The sequence below is a fragment of the Gossypium hirsutum genome, chromosome A03 (assembly GCF_007990345.1).
Source record: "Gossypium hirsutum isolate 1008001.06 chromosome A03, Gossypium_hirsutum_v2.1, whole genome shotgun sequence".
Lineage (NCBI taxonomy): Eukaryota > Viridiplantae > Streptophyta > Magnoliopsida > Malvales > Malvaceae > Gossypium > Gossypium hirsutum.
In genome coordinates, this window is record NC_053426.1 from 3,653,691 (window position 1) to 3,672,790 (window position 19,100).

Consider the following 19,100-nt stretch of genomic DNA (forward strand, 5'->3'; position numbering starts at 1 on the left):
ACCTTACTGACTTTCTGCATTATCCATGATGTGAACAACCTTCATCGTAGCAATTCTTCACACCCCTTACAATATGAACTACCCCCGTTGTACCAACGAACATCTTACATAACTTTAGTGTTATAATAATTGACGTATCCGTGAAAATTTAATAAAAAGCTATGTCTCTACTCTTGAAGGCTGCAATCAAGTAGTTTAAGTTTCATTCGATATAAAATAACATAGCTTGTACTAGTGCATATCAACCTGTACAGTTTGATATAAAATTTTTAAAAGTTTAGATTAAAAAGGAATTACAACAACACCCTAAATATATATATAAATTAAATAATATCCACGTGAATAAATAAACTACCACCCAAGCTCACTAGTTTTCACAATCATATATATATATGTATAATTATTAAGGTCATACCTTTTTGTGATCCAATTCCAAATAACTCGAATCAATCTTTAGAAATTGTCAAATATATTATTTTAATCTTATTAAGAAGTTGCAACAAATTTTTGAAATGACGTGAATAGACATTTGCAATTGTTGAATTGTTAAAGGAGGAAAATTACACAATTTTAAGAAATTTAGTTTAGTTAAACAAGTGGGCTTAAACCGAAACAAAGCTTTGAAATTAAGTGATATGTCAAATAGGAAGCTTAAAGGAACGAGGAGCAACTAGGGGAAGAAGAAGCAGATACATCTCGAAATTAGAGGCAATCTTTGAGCTAACAGTATAGCTTCGATACAGTGGGAGCACTTTATTTGCCGTTTCACTTAGTGGCAAAAAGACGAAGTCAAGGCGTCGCAATTATTGTTACCGGAAACACCTAAAGGAGTATTGCCTATTCACTTTCATCATTATACCTTTCTAAATGTCTGTAAAGAGAAATCTTTAGTGGGAATAGAGGAATATTGGAACTTGTCACTCGTGCAGCTTAACTCATGGAAGTGGAAGTCACGGCAGAATGCCTATATCATAACTTATAACTATTCCATCAATGATTATCTCAGCCTAAACGACACCATTGAGGAATTTATGACTTGTGAGAAAAGGGGTAATTATAAGACAACACAAGAGTAACTATACTTGAAATTGACTCAGGTGAGCAGTTAGAGTTAGAGACTACTTAGTGGCGCAAGACAATTTTCTCTAAGAAATTTGGAAAAAATAGCCCCATAATTTGGAGAGGAGGGATGCCTTCTCACAAAGAAAATTGTAGATTTTGTAGGAAAAATAGATAGATCTAGTGCTTTAAGTGTAGTATTTTCATTTATTTATACTTGTAATTTTGTCGAACAGATTGGTTATTAAAATAATTTATTGATTACATCAATATATTTTGTATAATGTTCTCATGTGCTTTTTGCATGCAAAATAAAATAAAAATAAATATTGGCTCACTGATTGTTTAATGTTTAAACTAATACTAAACGATATTACGTAGTCAGACCATAATACGAAAATACAATTTGTATTAGTAATACAAACCTAAACATGTCTTTAGTCTAATCGAAAATGAGCAAATCGATTGAAAGACTAATATATCGTCTATCAAGTCCAATTGGGATATGCTTTGTCTTGAACATCGGCCCAGATGACTCCCAAAAGATAAAGATATAAATGTGACTAACTAGACTGATAGTACATTGGACTGGATCAAAGAAGAATAGATCCTAAATCTGTTTATGGATTTATTCACTTGTGACGTTTAAAGTGTGACATACATTAACCTTCAGTGGATGACAGATTATATATGTGTGGCTCGTATATTTTAATGTAAGTAAAAACTTGAGTTCAAATAGATAAGGAATTAAAAGCTGGTGTGTCAGATATACGACTTCTGCAGTATGTAACGTCATTCACAACAGTGAAATTCATAACCTGAGGTATAGGTAAATGATATCTTCTCATTCACATTACATGGTTGATGAAAAGTAAATGTGGTAATGAGTCGTTCGTCTTTGTGATTAATGACTTGATTACTATTTGATAGTAATTGATTTTTCATGAAAAAATATGTAATGATTGCTACGACATCATATTGGAAGAACGGATTTATCCTAAAAAGATTAAAGATATTTTATAAGAGTAACACACTTATGATAAAGTCATTGGATAAGCACTGATCGAGTTGCTTTTGTAATTATATGTCATTAGGGAGAGCTCAGTAACGATACTATAGTGGACTGACTTCATGACTAAATGAGTTTATAATTCATAGGTGAAAAGCTGAAACTTAATTATCGCATATATGTCCAATCAATCTCTTCACTAGCTCATTGAAACCATAAATAAATTGTATGTTGAATTAAATGAGAATAAATGAATAAAAATGGTAAGAATAGAGAAATAGGAAACATTTGAAAATGAATGTGATTTCTCCAAAATGAAAATGAAAAATGATTTGAAAATGAATTTATTATTTTCAAATTAAATTAAGTTCAAAAATAGAAATAAAATATTTGGTCATAGTGAATCTATTTAATGTAAAAATATTAAATATTTTTCTCATAAATTCTTTTATGGTAAAGTTGTCATAATTTTAACGGAATTAGAATTGGGTGGAGAAAATTATTTAATTTATCAACGATAATTATTTTGGGAAATAAGAAAATAAATATCGAGTTGGATCGAATTATAAAGTATTAGGTTAAAAATCAAAGAAATACTTGTAATTGGACTCGATATGAGAGAGACCCAAAAGCCTCTCATGTTTAATGCTAGGGACGAGGAGCCCTAGTTTATTTAATTAGGGTTGTTGCCCTACCTAATTCTAATTAAACAAGGATTTCACATCTTCTCCGTATAAATAGATGGCACCAATATGGTTAAATACAAAACTTTGAGATATTGTTATTCTACTGAAAATAGTGATAGTTTATTCTTTAAGTATAAATTCTATTTTTTGAAACAACAATTCTACTGGTTTTATTAAGAGAAAATTTTGCTTCCCATCGGAAGTAAAGTAAACAATTTTTGGTTGTGTTTGATTCGAATTAGTTTGAGCCTACACTCGAAGAGTTTGTAGTACGAGAATAACAGAGATGGTCATTCGGTTAAAAGTAAGAACAACAAAGATCCATATAGCTGAAAACACTCGTGTAACTTCAATAAACAATTTATTGCTATAAATATAATAAATCAACTCGGTATTCGAATTTTTAATTTTCTGTTGTGCAAAAAGCACGTTTTCAAATCAATTTTTTTCATCAAAAACACTATACTCTTTATAAAGAGTAGTGAAAAAGAGATCGTGACAAAAGATATCTTAAAATTCTCATAATATCAATGTAAAAGAATAGATAATTTCGAAATACAAGCACACAATAACCAAGAACAAAAAATTGAGAGAAAAGAAAATGATTAAAGTCCCCTTAAGATCAATCACTCGATGAAGATGGACCATCAACTCCTCCATATGAACAAAGGCAACGCATGCTCAAGTTCCCTTCAAGATGAGTCACTCAATGGAGTTGGTCCATCAGCTTCTCCACGTGGACAAAAGTCCATTTGGACCCATTTTCAGTCATGATTTTGTCGCATTATCCATTTTCACCGAAGTCTTCTTCACAAAGTAGGGTAACATAATGGAGTGGGGGTTGGCGTCTAAGCAAACACCATGCTTAGTTATGGTGGTTGCCTAATTGCCGTTGTTAATGCTACACTTTATATAGCTAGAGTTATAGCTGATCTTCCCATTCTTTTCCTTTTTTTACCTATTAAAAGTCATAACTTTATAGAGCCTTGCAGGCAGCCTATCCCATGCAAAACCTTGATCCATCTCCATCCCCATCTCTATTATCACCCATCATTACTCTCAAGTCTCAAGGCATAACTTTTATACATTCCATGAACAAAAAGAAATCATTTTGAGATATAAATTATCCTTATAAAAATTTAATTTTATTTTAATTTTTACAATTTAAAATTACTTATAGTTTATGTTCAACATTTAAATAAAAAGATAGCGTATTTCAACACGTTCAAATTCATATCTTTCAACATTGACAATAATATCAATATCAATCGAACTAAAACTCAATTGACTTTTTTAAAATACAATTTATCTTATTGATTTCCAAGCTTGAAAAAGGAAAATAAAATGGGAAAAAGCAAAGAAATTGGAGTAAAGAAATAGAAGATTCTCCCGTGGGTTTGGTGTGAAATGTGATTGACCGCCCCACCCCCCACTTCTTTTGCTTCCTCCCGCCTAAACAAAATCACATGCATTTTATATAATAATATTATATACTTATATACTTTTACCATTTTCTCCTTCACCACCAATCATATTAATCATATAATTCCAAAAAAAGTTTATTATTAACTCGATTTATATCGATAATTTTTATTAATGTAGGAAGACGTGAATTCAAGTGTGCTGAAGTGTGTTATCTTCTTATTTAAAGGTTCGAAAGATATTATAAGTACTTCTAAATATAGATAAAAAAAAAGAGCAGATTATAAAAATATATATATAATAAAATTAATGTTAAAAAATTTAAATTTATGTTGGGATTTTAAAATTTTGTGTTTTGTTTAATCAAGATCAAAATTTAAAAAGCATTCAATTGGGTCTACCTTACATAAAAAAATGTTTTATCATTTAAAACCCATAAATTGATTGTTGTTACCTTCCCAAAAACCAATTTTTTTTCTTGAATTCTCTATTACAATTAAGTCACTTGAATGTTCAATCCTAACACTGATTTGGTTTTAGTACATATTTTAGGACCGAATTGAATGATGCAAAGGAAAGTTCTAACACTAAATTCGATTGTTGAACTCACTTTAAGTTGTTCACAACGAAAAGTAGGTCTAAATTTTATTGAACTATGGCTATGATTTGTGTGAATCTATAAATATCAATTAAAAATATATTTAATGTATTAACAAGCATTAGGCGTAATAATAAAATATATTACACTTTTAATAAGAAAATACATATTCAAATTTTCAATAATTAAATAAATTATTAAAAATTCATAAAAAAAATAAAAATTATTAAAACTCTCCGTTTTAGCCCGATTCAACTAATTTTAAGCGAGATCAGTACCTTTATGTAATTGATGTAATTCATCTTTTCTTTTCAAAAAAAAATCTATTTGATTACCTTTATTTTAAGTTACTATTTTGATAATCTTTTTTTAATTAAATTATAATATGAGAAATTATTTTATGGACCATTTCCAACATATTATCCATGATCCCCTTCTAATTATTTAAGAACATTTCAATAATTTTTTTTTTCTTGTCATTGAAATATAATTTTAGTATTTTTTTACTCTAAACCCCAACCTTAAACTTTCAATTTGAATCCTGAACCTTAAACTTCGAACACTAAATTCAAGCCCGAACTCAAACCTCGAACCCTAAACCTTGAACCTAGGGTTCAAGTTCGAGTTTGGGGTTCGAATTCAGGGCACAATGTTAAAAAAATTACCAAAATTATGTATTAATAACATGTAAAAAATTACTAAAATGTCATTAAATAATTAAAAAATAACCATAAATGATATGGTGGGAAAGACCCGTAAAATAATTTCTCTCTTAATATTCTACATTAATTTATACGAGTTTTTAGAGAAGTTATAATTTTTCAAAATTTACTCTTCAAAACCTTTTTTTTCCATAATTTAACCTATCCTCCCTCTTCATTCAAATATACCAAAAAAGAAAATATCTAATAATGCCAATGACTAATTTTTCTGGCTTTTATTATTTAGCACTGTATCAAGTGGTTGAAACATTATTATTTCTTAATCTAAACATAGTTTAGGGCAAATTTGTCAACAAAATTGGTCCACACTCCATAGCATTTATGATTGGGGAGGGGGTTTATTGTAATTCCAATGAGACAGATCCGCAATTTACAACATCATTAATTCCTAAATTAAATGATTATTTTATGTATTTATTATAATTATTTTGGAAATAGTTAAATTAATTATGGGAATCCAGTTTTTTAATACAATGTACACTTCCCAAAGCCATTAAGATAATGGTACTGTGCAAGTGATACAGACACCCCCTTACCTCTTTTCTCTTAAAGAATATTTTTTATTAATAACTTATGTGAAAACCCAAAAGCACCCATTACAAAGAAATTAAATTAGCATTGTTTATTGGTATTTTTGTCTTTCCCCAAACGGGTGCCCCCATTAACACCCTTTGGCTGGAAAAATTTGGCAAAATCGTAATATGGGGGTAAAATTGTATTTCGGGTTCCCTTTAAATTCAAAATTGAGCAATTTGGTCTCTTTAAAAAAACAAAGCAATTTAATATATGTCAATTATACATAACTTCGATCGATATGATAAAAAAAGTAAAATTTTAATATTTATATATTTGGTTTAAATTTTCAATATTTATATATTTTGTTAAGTTTTTGTTCACTTTTGAAATTAAGAAAGATTAAATTGTCTCGATTTTGCTAAAATGGATCAAATTGCTTAATATAAAAAATTAAGAGGGACCAAGGAAGTGTTTTTACCTAATATAGGCAACAAGCATATGATGATGAATTGGAACAAGATTGCTTTATTACAAGACATAAACAGAAGCTGAGCAGCTCATTGTCTCTCATGAGAGATCATGTGAGAGAGAAAGAAAAAAAAAACACTCAAATATACTTAACTCTCACTCTTTTTTGTTGAAAACACAATCTATAGCACACACAGTCAAGGAAAAGGGGCAAAGGAGCAAAGGCAAAGGCAAGGCAAGGCATGCTTTTTATGTCTATATCATACTTTTGTTTTCTAGTTACTGTTCCAGTTCTTGTTATGTTTTGCTTTTTACATTGTACTTTTGTTTTTGTTGGGTGCTTCTTTTACAATTCTAAGTACTCTTTCATGTCTGGTTTCTTCTTTAAAGAAAGGATTTTTGGTGTTCTTACTCTTGTAGATTTTTTCATGAGTGAAACTTTGAGTTGAAAAATGGGTATTTTGATTTTGCTTGTATCTGCTTAGTTTTGGGGTTTTCTTTTAATTCACTTCTCTAAGATCTATAATGGTGGGTATCCCCATTTTCTGTCTTTCACCTTGCCTTTGTTAGCTTGAAATGCAAGTGAAAAATAAAGTTTCTATTTTTATTTTTAATAAAGTTCAAATCTTTTACCAAATGAATGTTATTTCTAATGTTAAGATCAATTTAATTTGTGGATTGTTGAAGATGATGGCCTTTTTCTTTTTTAGCTCGATTTTTTGTTTATATGACTTGCATTGCATTTTCTTGCAGGACTCTAAATGAATCAATGGGATTAGAGATGGATACATTAGATCTGAGTCCCAACACTGTTCTTCCACCTCCTCGACAATGTTCGAACATCGAGAAGCGATATCCGAAAGGAAAACCGGGTCGTAAAGATGAGATATTGAAGGTAAAGGAAGGGTTTACCGAAATCAGCTTTCGCCGTTACCGTAGTGCTTCTTGTAAGAACATGCAATGTAGATCTATTGGGGCGGAAAGTAATGCTGAGTTAAAGCGTGGATCTATATATCAAAGCTCTAAAGAGGTAAGTAAAATGAAAAAGACAGGTACCGTCGAGGGCCGGAGGAAAATTGAATTGTCGCGTAGTAGTGATACGTCTTATTCGTTTAGGTTTGTCGATTCTCTATGTAATTCAGAAGATGAAAGGAACTCAGTGATGTCTGTTGGCTCAAACTTGAAATCAGGTTCGGTTAACAAACCTTATGTCGAGCCATGTTCATCGAGTGGCTTTATTGAAATCTGCTTAAGTTCGGATAATAAAAATTTAGATAAGAGAGGGAAACAGTTGGTGGAAAGTGTCAGGATAGGTAACAAGAAGGATGTAAGTTTCGGATGTGAACCGGTTGTTCGTCCTTTAGATGATGGGAATGATCTTCTTGAAGAAGACACGGTTCGGAAACTGCATAAGTCGATATCTGCTAAGGTGGAAGCATCTTATTCGCCATCATCATCGGAAAGTGACCGGTTTTCCTGGACCAGCTCAAGGCCTAGATTTAGTCCTATTAAAAAGATGTTTGATCCGTTCATGAAATCGAAGTCACTGCGAAGTCCGTTGGGTTATGCAGCAGAAGCCGGGATGGAAAATGCTAGGAGAAATAAGACATTCCGGAAATCTTTGTTACATGACTTCTCTCATTCACCTCGGAATTCTGAACCGGATTCCTTGTTCACTACGAAAGATAGGGTTCAATCACCAACGGCAAGTTCACCAGTTCACCTACATGGTTGTCTTAAGTTGGGAGTGAAACATGGGATGCCAATTTTCGAGTTCTCAATGAATCAACCGGAAGATGTTGTTTTTCTGGCCAAACAATGGAAACAAGATAATGCTTTCAATTGGGTATATACATTTCACTCAGTCGGCAATAGAAAGAAGAGCAATGCGAGTATATGGGGATTGAGTGATAGTAGCAAAGATTCTTCGATTGTTGCGCAGATGCAAGTCTCGTGCTGTTTGTGCTCAGAAATTAAAGATAATGGGGTTCTTGAAAACTCCATGGTTAAAGAATTTGTTTTGTATGACATTGCGCATGCGAGACAGCGTGTTTCCATCCAAGAATCCCCTGATGTTCGTAAAACCCGGGTCTGTCCTAGTCCAGGCTCAGATGTGGGTTGTTATGAATCAGATGATGGCTCTAATGCAGTGAAGCTTAAAGATCATTTAAATGTTGCTTCGGACAGCGATGAGGTTGAATCTGTAAATGGATCAACTCCATTGTTACCTGTGAATTTGCACCCGAGCCTTGAAACTGCCGCCGTAGTCATTCAAGTTCCATTTAAGAAGAGAGAGAGCTTGAAATACAGACGAGGGGATAAAATAGGCTATACGAGGCATTTAAACCTACTCAATCTCTCTATGGTCGAAGAATGCAAAAGCAACGTACAAGATAGCAAGATCCAAGAAAAGGTGAAGGTGGTTATTCCGACCGGAAACCATGGATATCCTAGTACCGAGACTTCAGGTCCTTCATCGTTACTCGATAGGTGGAGGAATGGAGGAGGCTGCGATTGCGGTGGCTGGGACATGGCTTGTCCCCTTGTAGTTTTCGGCAACCCGAGTATAAATTGTTCCGAAGATCAACTGTTAGTGGACAGTGAGCAGCCTTTTGAACTTTTTCTTCAGGTAAGGTTTTAGTTTTACTCCGAAGCAACTTTTCAATTCTGCAGGGTTAATTAATGTTACCCGTTACTAAATTTTGATTATCATGTAGGGTGCCAAAGAGAATACACCGGCATTGACCATGACAGCCATCGAAGGAAGGTATGCGGTTGATTTCCATGCAAAGTTGTCCGCATTACAAGCGTTTTCCATTTGTGTCGCCATATTGCACGGTAGTGAAACCCCCACGGCTACCAGTGAACCACAAACCAATCATTTGCCCGAATGCAATTCACTGAAATCATTTCTCGAGGATGAAGTGAAATTCTTAGTTGAAGCGGTCACGGAAGAGGAGAAGAAGAAAAAAGCCGGCAAAAGAGCGGTACCAATCCCACCATCCTACGTGATTAACCCTCCCTTCTCCCCAATCGCTCGTGTTTAGACATCGAAAAGCAAGGGGTTACTGTATAGGGGGATATCATACATCTTACTCGGTAAATCGGAATGCACATTCGATAATCCGAGTTCCTCGAGGACACAAATTTCTTCATTGCACTATTGGTTCATTCTTGAGTTCCATAATTAGAGAATTAGAATAGGGAAAAAAAACACCATACTGTTCATATTGTAACTTTGATAGCAAGGCAAAAAAAGAAATAGTGATGTAGCTGTTGAGACTGTGGAGCTATGAGGGGCAGTAAATCATAGAAATTTTTTACCTGAAAAAATGTTTTTACTATGTCTGGGTTGGAACATGGAACCAAAGTAGATTTGAAGGTAAAAAAAAAAACATTGTTCATATTAACAATAATAACCTAAATTGCCCATTTTTGTCCTCATATTCTATCAAAATTTTCACCAACTACCATCTTCTTTGTCTTACCCCTATTTTAACTATTTACCACTTCAATAATTCAGCAATAAATGCTGTTTTTTCAGTGAAAAACCGAGTGACCCTGCAAATCTTGTCTGAAGACTATATCATGATGTACTTATGTATCAATGTCAGAGTTCCATGATAATGTTGTAAATGCAGGGGATTCCATGTTACATATTGACTTCTTAATTTCTTATTCCTCCCAAAATCTCGGATTTAGTCCCTATGATTTCATCAATTTTAGTTTCGGTATTTTTCGAATTGGTCAACTTTAGTCTATTTACTCATTAAATTTTAAAATTTCAGTACTTACTTAAATAGTGGTAGCTAAATCCGTTTGGTTAAATTCAAATACTAGTACTGTACTATGCATATAATTGTAAATTAGGTCAATATTTTCCAATTAGATCATTTTAAGTTTTTATACTTTTGAAATTTGAAATTCTAGTCTTGACACAAATGACAACCATTACCGTTTGCGCATACGATAAGGTATTGAAATAACAAGCTAATAAGGTATTGAACATACGATAATATGCTTGACACATCAAATTTTGGAAATAATAAAACTTAAATGAATATAAAAATTATCATTCGGTAAGAATTGAAACCTTATAGATTAATTTTATCATTTATTAATTTATAATTTCATCATTTTTAAAAAATTAATTTTTTTTTTATTTTTGAGAGGATCAATTTGCAATTTTATCATATATCAATTTATAATTTTATTATTTTAGGGGCCAAGTCCCTGCCTCCCCATAAATTCCCCCTTATATTAGTTATCCTTGAAACACGGAATAAGGCTAATCATTTCCAATGACATATCTTAATCTCTTTGATTTCATATTTCAGTATCCTAATTTTGCTGCTTTAATAAAATTACAAAAATACAAAAAAAAAATGGTCAAATTATAAGGAAGAAGAATATAATAATAGATGCTTATTTCATTAAAAACGTACAAGAACACTACATCTTTAGTCAGCAAATTCCAAAGTTAATAATAAAATAGGATGTGGATGTAATAGGGTAAACTTTATAGGTCCTCAACAGCAATTAGGATTGCTGCCGGCACAAGCACAATAGCCAGCAGGAGTACAAACATTAAAGTTAGTAACACACTGCCTCACACAATCCGCATCGGTTTCGCATTTCAGTTGCTTTTGCGCTTCGATCATCGTTGGCACATCCGAGAACAGCATACCTTCAAGCAACATCAAAACTTTAGTAAATGTTTCTATTTCAAACAAACTCTCAGAATATATCGATACCGATACATCAACATATAGACTTATCAAAATTTTATTTTTGGAGGAGAAATTATAATTTTATCATGTATTAACATATAAAATTTAATTTTGGGAGGGAGGCAAGGACAAACCTGACCATGGAAAGAGCCAAGTTGAGACAATGCAAAATTTTAGATCTAAGCTCGACTTAAAAAAGGACTTAATTTTACCCAAATCTAGTATAGATTAAAAATTCTTACTCAAAACTTGACTCATTTTTATTTTTGGATGAACCTTCAGACTTAGATAGTTAATCTAACCCATAATCTAAGTCTAGACAAAATCCCTAACTACAACCCTCCCTTCACCCCAATATACATGCTGATGTGACTTGATTCTAACGAAAGTCCTACAAATTCATAAGTCAAAGGGTTCATGAATTACCGTTGTTCTTTCTTCCATCGTGATTTTATCTTCAATCTTTGTCCAACACTAGCAAGCTCACAAAGAGTGAATGCTTCAAAATCGGCCTTGCATGACTATCGCGCAAAAAAAAAAAATTTTTAATATGAGATAATACCGAATCTATTAATATACCACTCGATCTGTAAATCTGTAAACCTCTTGCAAACTCGAAACACATTGGTTGCTTATAAAAAGACTTACCAGATGAGAGCAAAAGAGTGAAGAAAGCAACTAGTTTCAAAGAAGCCTCCATAGTGGTGGTGTTTCTTTTTATACAAATTCAGTAGCTTTTCTTTGGGTAAATGAGTGTTTTGTGTGTGTGTGTGTGAGTACTCTACTGCTATAAATAATGTCACTAGGTTGGTTCCATGTTAATTTTATAAAAAAGGAAAACAAATATAAGTTTGGGAAATTTAGGAACTTCCTTACATTATTAGGTTGACTTCACGATTAATTTTTTTAAATAAATGAAATGAGTAATTATTAGGTCATAAATATATTAAAAAAATCTTAATATGCAAAATTTAATTTTTTTTAATCTTAAGTTCACCGATCCAAATATAGTTTCAGTTCGGGTTATATTAGTCTCGTTACTGTTAGAGCTTTATCTAAAAAAAAAATTTTTCCTCTCCTATTTAAACTGGACTTTACTCTAAAACTAGTTGTCCAAAAAAAAATTCAGATATTTAAAAAATTAAAAAGAAAATCAAATTTGTAAGAAAATTTAGGCCGAAGAGGAAAAGGTTTAAAAATTTTAACAAAATTGTCTGAGCTCGGGTTCGAACCGGGGACCTCTAGTGTGTGAGACTAGCGTGATAACCAACTACACCACCCAGACATTGACGACAACCCACTAGTTTTAGCTTATTACAGCTAAGATAAAAAGCTATTAATGTAGGGATATTGATAAATTTAGCCCTCACGTATACAATTTTGGTAAATTTAGCTATTATAGTATTATTCTTTTTTAAGGGCAAACTACACCCCAGATTGCTAAACTGTTAGTAAATTTATGTTTTTGTCACTAAATTTTAAAAAATTACAAAATAATCACCGAACTATTTGAAAGTACAGGGAGTAATAATGGCCGAATTAAAGTGTAGGGATTAAATCCACAATTTTCGTGAGGTACAGGGAGTACTAGCAGAATTTAACCACTGAAGTATGATGGTGAAAACTGAAAGTACAGGAATTGCCAAAAATTCGCCGTTGCCGGGGATCGAACCCGGGTCACCCGCGTGACAGGCGGGAATACTCACCACTATACTACAACCAAATTAATTTAGTAAAATATAAAAGTACGATAACCTAATCTCTCAATAATTTATTCTGTTTTTTCCCCACTATTTAGTATTTTTTATGTTAAATAAAGTATTAAATTTATTATTAAATTATCTGTTTCCTAATAATAAATATTATTAAAAATTTTAAAATTAATAAACTTTATATTGTATTTTAGAAGTGTAATTTCGAAAACTATTATCACATTTCTATTAAAGTATTTAATAAATCAAATTGAAATCATTGTAACTTGAGAAGGAACATGTGAATGTAATAAAAACAATCAAACACTCGAGGATGTTTACGCATTTTTTTTAATGAAGTTGGTGTGGCATCCAGCTGGCAGCCAAATACATTTCATGTAAACATTAGACTATTTATATGCTATCCCAACTAATAATTTAATAATTAAAAAAATAAAAATTATAAAATAATTATAAAAATTTCATAAAAATTCAAAAATATTAACATAAAGTATATGTTGATTGCCATGTAGAATGCTATTTTTAAAATTTTAATATTTTAGTTAGTATTTTTATTAAAAATATTAATTCGACCCTTTTTCAAAAGGTTGATAGATAAATTTGATTTTTTTAAAAAAGTTACGGGCCAAATTTTTTTTTAAACTAAAATTATTAAAGATGGACTTGACCCAATTTTTGCTTACGTAGTTGGGACTAAAATCAAACAGTTATAATAGTTGTCGTCTAAGGTTCCGTTTATTTCACTGAAAATGATTTTTGGAAAATGACTTACTTTTTTAAAACAGTTAATATTTTTTTATGTTTGGATGAATGTATGTAAAAAATTTTCAAGAAATATTTTCTGTTATTTGGTAAATTTCTTGAAAAAATTTCATAAAAGTTATTTTTAATGAATCAAACATTCATTTGTGATTTATGATAAGTAGTGAATTGATTATGATGTGATGTTAAGGTGAAATTATAGTAAATAATGAATCTTAATGATGTTAAGGCTTAAATTGTAAACTTTGTGAAATTTATAATTGAAATAAGAGAAGCAATATGTATGAAATTTTGTTATGTGAAATAAGATATTATAATGAATTGTCTGATTAAAGTGCTTATATGGTGAGAAATAAATTACATGACAATAGGGACTAAAATGAAAAATGTACAAAAGTTTAAGTGTGAAACAATTTAATATGTGAGTAAGGAAATTATGATAAAAATTTAATGAATATATTATGAGATGATAAAATATGTAAAAAAAATATTGTAAAAGTGAAATTGTGGAAAAATGCGTAAAAACTTTTACGTTAAAACAAACTGAGCCTTAGCTAAAATTATCACTATCGTCAAAGATTGAATCCTAATTACCTACATGATAGACAAGAATACAGATCACTATACTACAAGATTTCATTGTCAAATTCACTAATTTAATTTTATAGTACTCATTGGATTGTCCAGGGAGCGAAGCTGAAGAGCTTTGGGTATAAACCTCGCCCACTAGTTACTAACAGTAGTGCAGTCCCTCAACAAATGGCATATGGTTTCAGCATTATTTCTACAAAAAGGGCAATGATCTTGAACATTCAAGCCTCTTTGGTTTAAAAAAGTTTGCAGTAGGAAGGATTTTGAGAACACATTTCTAAAGGAAGTACTTGAGTTTAGGGGGAAGCTGACTTCCACAGGGAAACCCAATGTTTCTCATAAGTAAAAGGTTGCATCGATCTTAACACTATGAGAGGCCACTTCATAAGTAGAAGGTTGCAAGGGAAAAAAGAATTTGTAACCAGTTATCAACTCAAACTTTGATTAAGTAAGTCAAAATGTCTAAATCTTTATCTTTCGGCTTTTAGAAAATTGCTTTTCAACGAAGTTACCTATTTGTCCTTTATTAAATCTTCACTTTATAACATCATGTTTAAAATTGACATTTTATATTGTTAAAAGTACTTTCTGACAATAATGGTAAACACTATCAAACTTTTCAAAAACTTTTTTTCATAGCACTTCTTAGCCTTGATGGTAAACTAGCACAAACACTATAACACCGCAAGATACAAAAGTTAAGAGACTATTTAGGCATCTTGACATTTCTTTATCATACAAGAGCTTCAGAGCTATCCCTACAAATACCTTTATAGTAAAAGAGACTTTGTAACATTAAGATGCCTTCCAAAATTAGTTGAATGTCTTAGTTCAAGAACATATCTCAAAGATTCTACCCACGAAATTGTCTTTGGTTCAAATGAGCGTTGATGTTATACTCACTCGACTAATTCATAAAAAAATAAATCAAGCTATCAAAAGCTTACGAAGATATTAAGATATTTACATAATTGAGTTTGACAATCTACGTTTGCGAGTCTTCAACCAATCCTTAAATTGTTACAACTTCACTCTCGTACATTCACAATAATATCATGATTAATTATTTTGAAACTTGAAAAACAAGAATATATTCGTAAATGCTTATTTTACTGAAAACGTCGAACAAGAAGGCATTTTTTGCCCACAAATTCCATACATATTAATAATATTGGATGTAGATGAAATAGGGTAAAAATTATAGGCCCTTAACAACACTCAGGATTGCTACCGGCACATGCACAATAACCAGCAGGGGTACAAACATGTAAGTCAGTAGCACACTGCCTCACACAATCCTCATCGGTTTTGCATTTCAGCTTTTTTTGTTGAGCCTCGATCATCGTTGGTACATCTGAGAAGAGCATACCTTCAAACCACATCACTTTAGTAAATGTATCTATCAAGAGTCTTATAAGTTCACAAAATGAAGCTACACAGACAAATTTATTTTGTCTTCCATTAGAGTTTTTATTTCCCATCTTTTTTCAATATTGATAAGCTCACAAAACGGGAATTCCTCAAAATTGATCTCGCAATACTTTCAATAGAGATGGAAACAAAACTTTAATAGGAGAAAATACCAAATTTATTAATATACATCAACAATTTATTGGGGCAGTCTCAAGGGGGCTGGCAGAGTCAGGGCCCTTAAAATGAAAAATATCATATTAGTCCTTTTATATTTTATAAAATTATAAATGAGTAAATGGTCAAATTACACTTTGATCTTATATATGTTTGTATTGATTGCTTATAGAAAGACTTACCAGATGACAGCAAAAGAGTGAAGAAAACAACTAATTTCAATGAAGCCTCCATGGGAATTTTTTTTTCCTTTTTAATTTCAATGGCTTTTCTTTGAGTAAATGAGTGTTGTGTGTGTGTGTTAGTGACAGTACTCTTTTGCTATAAATATTGTTGGTAGCTTGGCTCCATATGTAAATATTTACAGAAAAGGAAAACAAATATAAGTTTAGAAATTTTTATTGCTGTTTTGGAAAATTTACAAACTTTCCAAACTCATTCCTCAATTTTCCATAATCATTTCAAGTGTAGTTTTCGCAAAGTACAGGGAGTAATAATGGCCGAATTAAAGTGTAGGGATTAAATCCACAATTTTCGTGAAGTACATGGAGTACTAGCAGAATTTAACCACTGAAGTATGATGGTGAAAACCGAAAATATAGGAAATTGCCAAAAGTACGCCGTTGCCGGGGATCGAACCCGAGTCACCCGCGTGACAGGCGGGAATACTCACCACTATACTACAACAACTTCGTTGGCTAATTAATTTAAGAAAATATAAAATTACAGAAACCTAAATCTCTTAATAATTTATTCTGTTTTTTCCCCACTATTTAGTATTTTTTATGTCAAATAAACTATTAAATTATGTGTTTGTTAATAATAAATATTATTGAAAATGTTAAAATTAATATTTGGAAATTTTTATTGCTGGTTTAGGAAATTTGGGAACTTTCCAAAAGTATTCCTCAAATTTCCATAATCCCTTGGATTGTAGGATTTTTTCTATAATTATGCAGATTTTCTTTTACTCTGTTTCCCTACATTATTAGGTTGACTTCACAATTATGAAATGAATAATTATTAGCTCATAAATATACTAAAAATCTTAATATGCAAATCCTAATTTTTTTAGTCTTAAGTATTTACTACCCCATATGTGGCCTACGTTTGAGTCATACTAATTCTATTACTGTTAGGGCTTCACCCTCTTATTGTAATTCACCAAAAAACAAAAGTTTTTCTCCCATATTTAAACAAGACTTCTACTCTAAAATTAGTTATTCTCTTCTGCTTCTCCCTTTGTTTTCCTTTCTTCTCCATTTCTTTTAATGTAATTTTTTATATTTTATATTTGTTAAAACTAGTCCCTATACTTTTATCTTTTTAAACAATTTAATTTTTTTAAATGAAGCGAGCTTGTGGACTAATTTTAACAAATGAAAAACATAGAAAAACTATGTTAAAAGAAATGAAGAAGGAAGGAAAATAGATAGAGAAGCAGAAGATAATGGAAAATAAAGGTAGAAAAAAAAGAAAGTTAAAAGAACATAAAAGTAAAAATTAAACAACTCAAAATGAAAAAAAATATAGGAATCAATTGTAGAATTTAACCTAAAATTTCGTTTGAAATGATGATTTAACGAGTCACGTCAATTTACCATTACACTGTTAACAACAATTAATGGCTCAGTAATTAAAATGTTATAACACGATAACATAAGTGGCTAAAATATAATATTTCAAATATAAATTACTAAAAGTAAACTGAAACAAATAAAAATGACCATTTTACTAATTTATCCTTGAAAATTTAAGAAAATATAGGGAGGAAAAAGTTCATTAGTTATTTAAGAAAATTAAAGAAATTATCTGAGCCCGGGTTCGAACCGGGGACCTCTAGTGTGTGAGACTAGCGTGATAACCAACTACACCACCCAGACATTGATGTTATAAGCTCTCACTTTTACCATTTTATAGTATTACATAAAAAGCTATTAATGTAGGGATATTGATGAATTTAGCCCTCATGTATCCCCTTTCAGTCAATTTAGGTATTATAGTATTATTATTCTTTTTTGAGCTAAATTTGACTGATTAACCTTTCAAAAAGTGTCCAATTGCTTTTCTTTAATGGACCTCATGTATACACTTTCAATCAATTTAGCTATTATAGAATTATTCTTTTTTGAGTTAAATTTGACTATTAACCTTTCAAAAAATATCAAATTATTTTTCTTTAATGGAAATACTAACTAAAACATTAGTAATTTTAAGAGTAAACTACACCCAAGATTGCTAAACTATTAATAAATTTATGTTTTAGTAACTAAACTTTAAAAAGTTACAAAATAGTCACTGAACTATTTCAAAGTTTTTATTTAAGCCACAAGGTTGTTAAGTTTGTTTTTTTTTTCAAGTTTTGCAAGCGAGTTTCAAGTGATAATTTGACAATCAATACGATGGATCAGTACCCATCAACGAATAAAGAATATACCTTAGATTCAAGTCAATTTGATGGCTAGTGTTGGAGATCAGAAAAAAAAAGTTGTTTAAATTTTAGTTTACAGATTTGTATCGTCCAAAGTTATTTCACAAGAAAAACTTAAATGTAGAAGAGAAAGAGAAAAAGAGCTTTTGATTTGTCTAGGTAATGCGAACAGATAAAGCCATGGAGCATCAATTTAACTACCCAATAACTTAAATGAAAACTTTTGAATAGTTCAATGATCATTTGTAACATTTTGAAGTTGTGTTACCAAAACGTTAATTTACTAATAGTTTTGTGACCCTAGGTGTAGTTTATCCATTTTTTTAATAAAGTTGGTGTGGCATCACGTGGGCAACATAAATACACTTCATATTGACAGAAGATTATTTATCTTTTATGCTACAACTTCTAATAATTTATATAAAAAAATTCAAAAATATTAACACCAAGTTCATGTTAATCGCCATGCAGAATGTTATTTTTAAAATTTTAAAATTTTAATTAGTATTTTCATTAAAAGATTGACAGATAAATTTAATTTTTTTTAAATTTGTAGACTAAATTTAATTTATTTTTTTAAAAAATAAAATTTAAATTAATAAAATATAAACATTAAAGATTAAATTTAATATTATGCCTAATTAAAATGAAAAATCTGGAAACAATAACATGGTGTCAATCATAATTCTTGCGATTCAAATGCCAAATGCTTTATAAAAAGAAGAAATAAATTTTCATATCAAATTAATTCAATATTATTGTCCAAATTATTAAAGGTGGGCTTGACCCAATTTTTGCTTATGCTGT

The 19,100-nt window shown here is 30.7% G+C and overlaps 1 protein-coding gene, 2 long non-coding RNA genes and 2 other non-coding genes across 5 annotated transcripts; 1 reads left to right on the forward strand and 4 right to left on the reverse strand.

The window, feature by feature from the left end:
- Positions 1–6,557: 6,557 nt before the first annotated feature.
- Positions 6,558–9,811, forward strand: LOC107963777 (uncharacterized). Its single transcript, XM_041105960.1, has 3 exons — positions 6,558–6,720; positions 7,234–9,109; positions 9,198–9,811. Exons 2-3 carry the CDS (start codon positions 7,250–7,252, stop codon positions 9,525–9,527), a joined length of 2,190 nt encoding a protein of 729 aa, XP_040961894.1. The 5' UTR covers positions 6,558–6,720; positions 7,234–7,249; the 3' UTR covers positions 9,528–9,811.
- A 1,081-nt stretch (positions 9,812–10,892) lies between these two features.
- Positions 10,893–12,011, reverse strand: LOC107887972 (uncharacterized). The gene is made up of 3 exons (XR_001681223.2): positions 11,859–12,011; positions 11,637–11,731; positions 10,893–11,167 (listed from the first exon to the last, which is right to left on the reverse strand). It is a non-coding gene; the product is annotated as an uncharacterized lncRNA (long non-coding RNA).
- A 410-nt stretch (positions 12,012–12,421) lies between these two features.
- Positions 12,422–12,495, reverse strand: TRNAV-CAC (transfer RNA valine (anticodon CAC)). The gene has a single exon. It is a non-coding gene; the product is annotated as a tRNA-Val (tRNA).
- A 2,871-nt stretch (positions 12,496–15,366) lies between these two features.
- On the reverse strand, positions 15,367–16,167 carry LOC107887974 (uncharacterized). Its single transcript, XR_001681224.2, has 2 exons — positions 16,045–16,167; positions 15,367–15,644 (listed from the first exon to the last, which is right to left on the reverse strand). It is a non-coding gene; the product is annotated as an uncharacterized lncRNA (long non-coding RNA).
- Positions 16,168–17,671: 1,504 nt separating this feature from the next.
- On the reverse strand, positions 17,672–17,745 carry TRNAV-CAC (transfer RNA valine (anticodon CAC)). Its single transcript has one exon. It is a non-coding gene; the product is annotated as a tRNA-Val (tRNA).
- Positions 17,746–19,100: the final 1,355 nt, after the last annotated feature.

What these genes read in the sequence shown, in the direction of transcription:
- LOC107963777 (XM_041105960.1), top strand. Translation starts at nt 7,250, where the DNA reads ATGGGATTAGAGATGGATACATTAGATCTGAGTCCCAACACTGTTCTT. An exon ending in CTTTTGAACTTTTTCTTCAG is followed by an intron (nt 9,110 to 9,197) that starts GTAAGGTTTTAG and finishes ATTATCATGTAG; the next exon opens with GGTGCCAAAGAGAATACACC.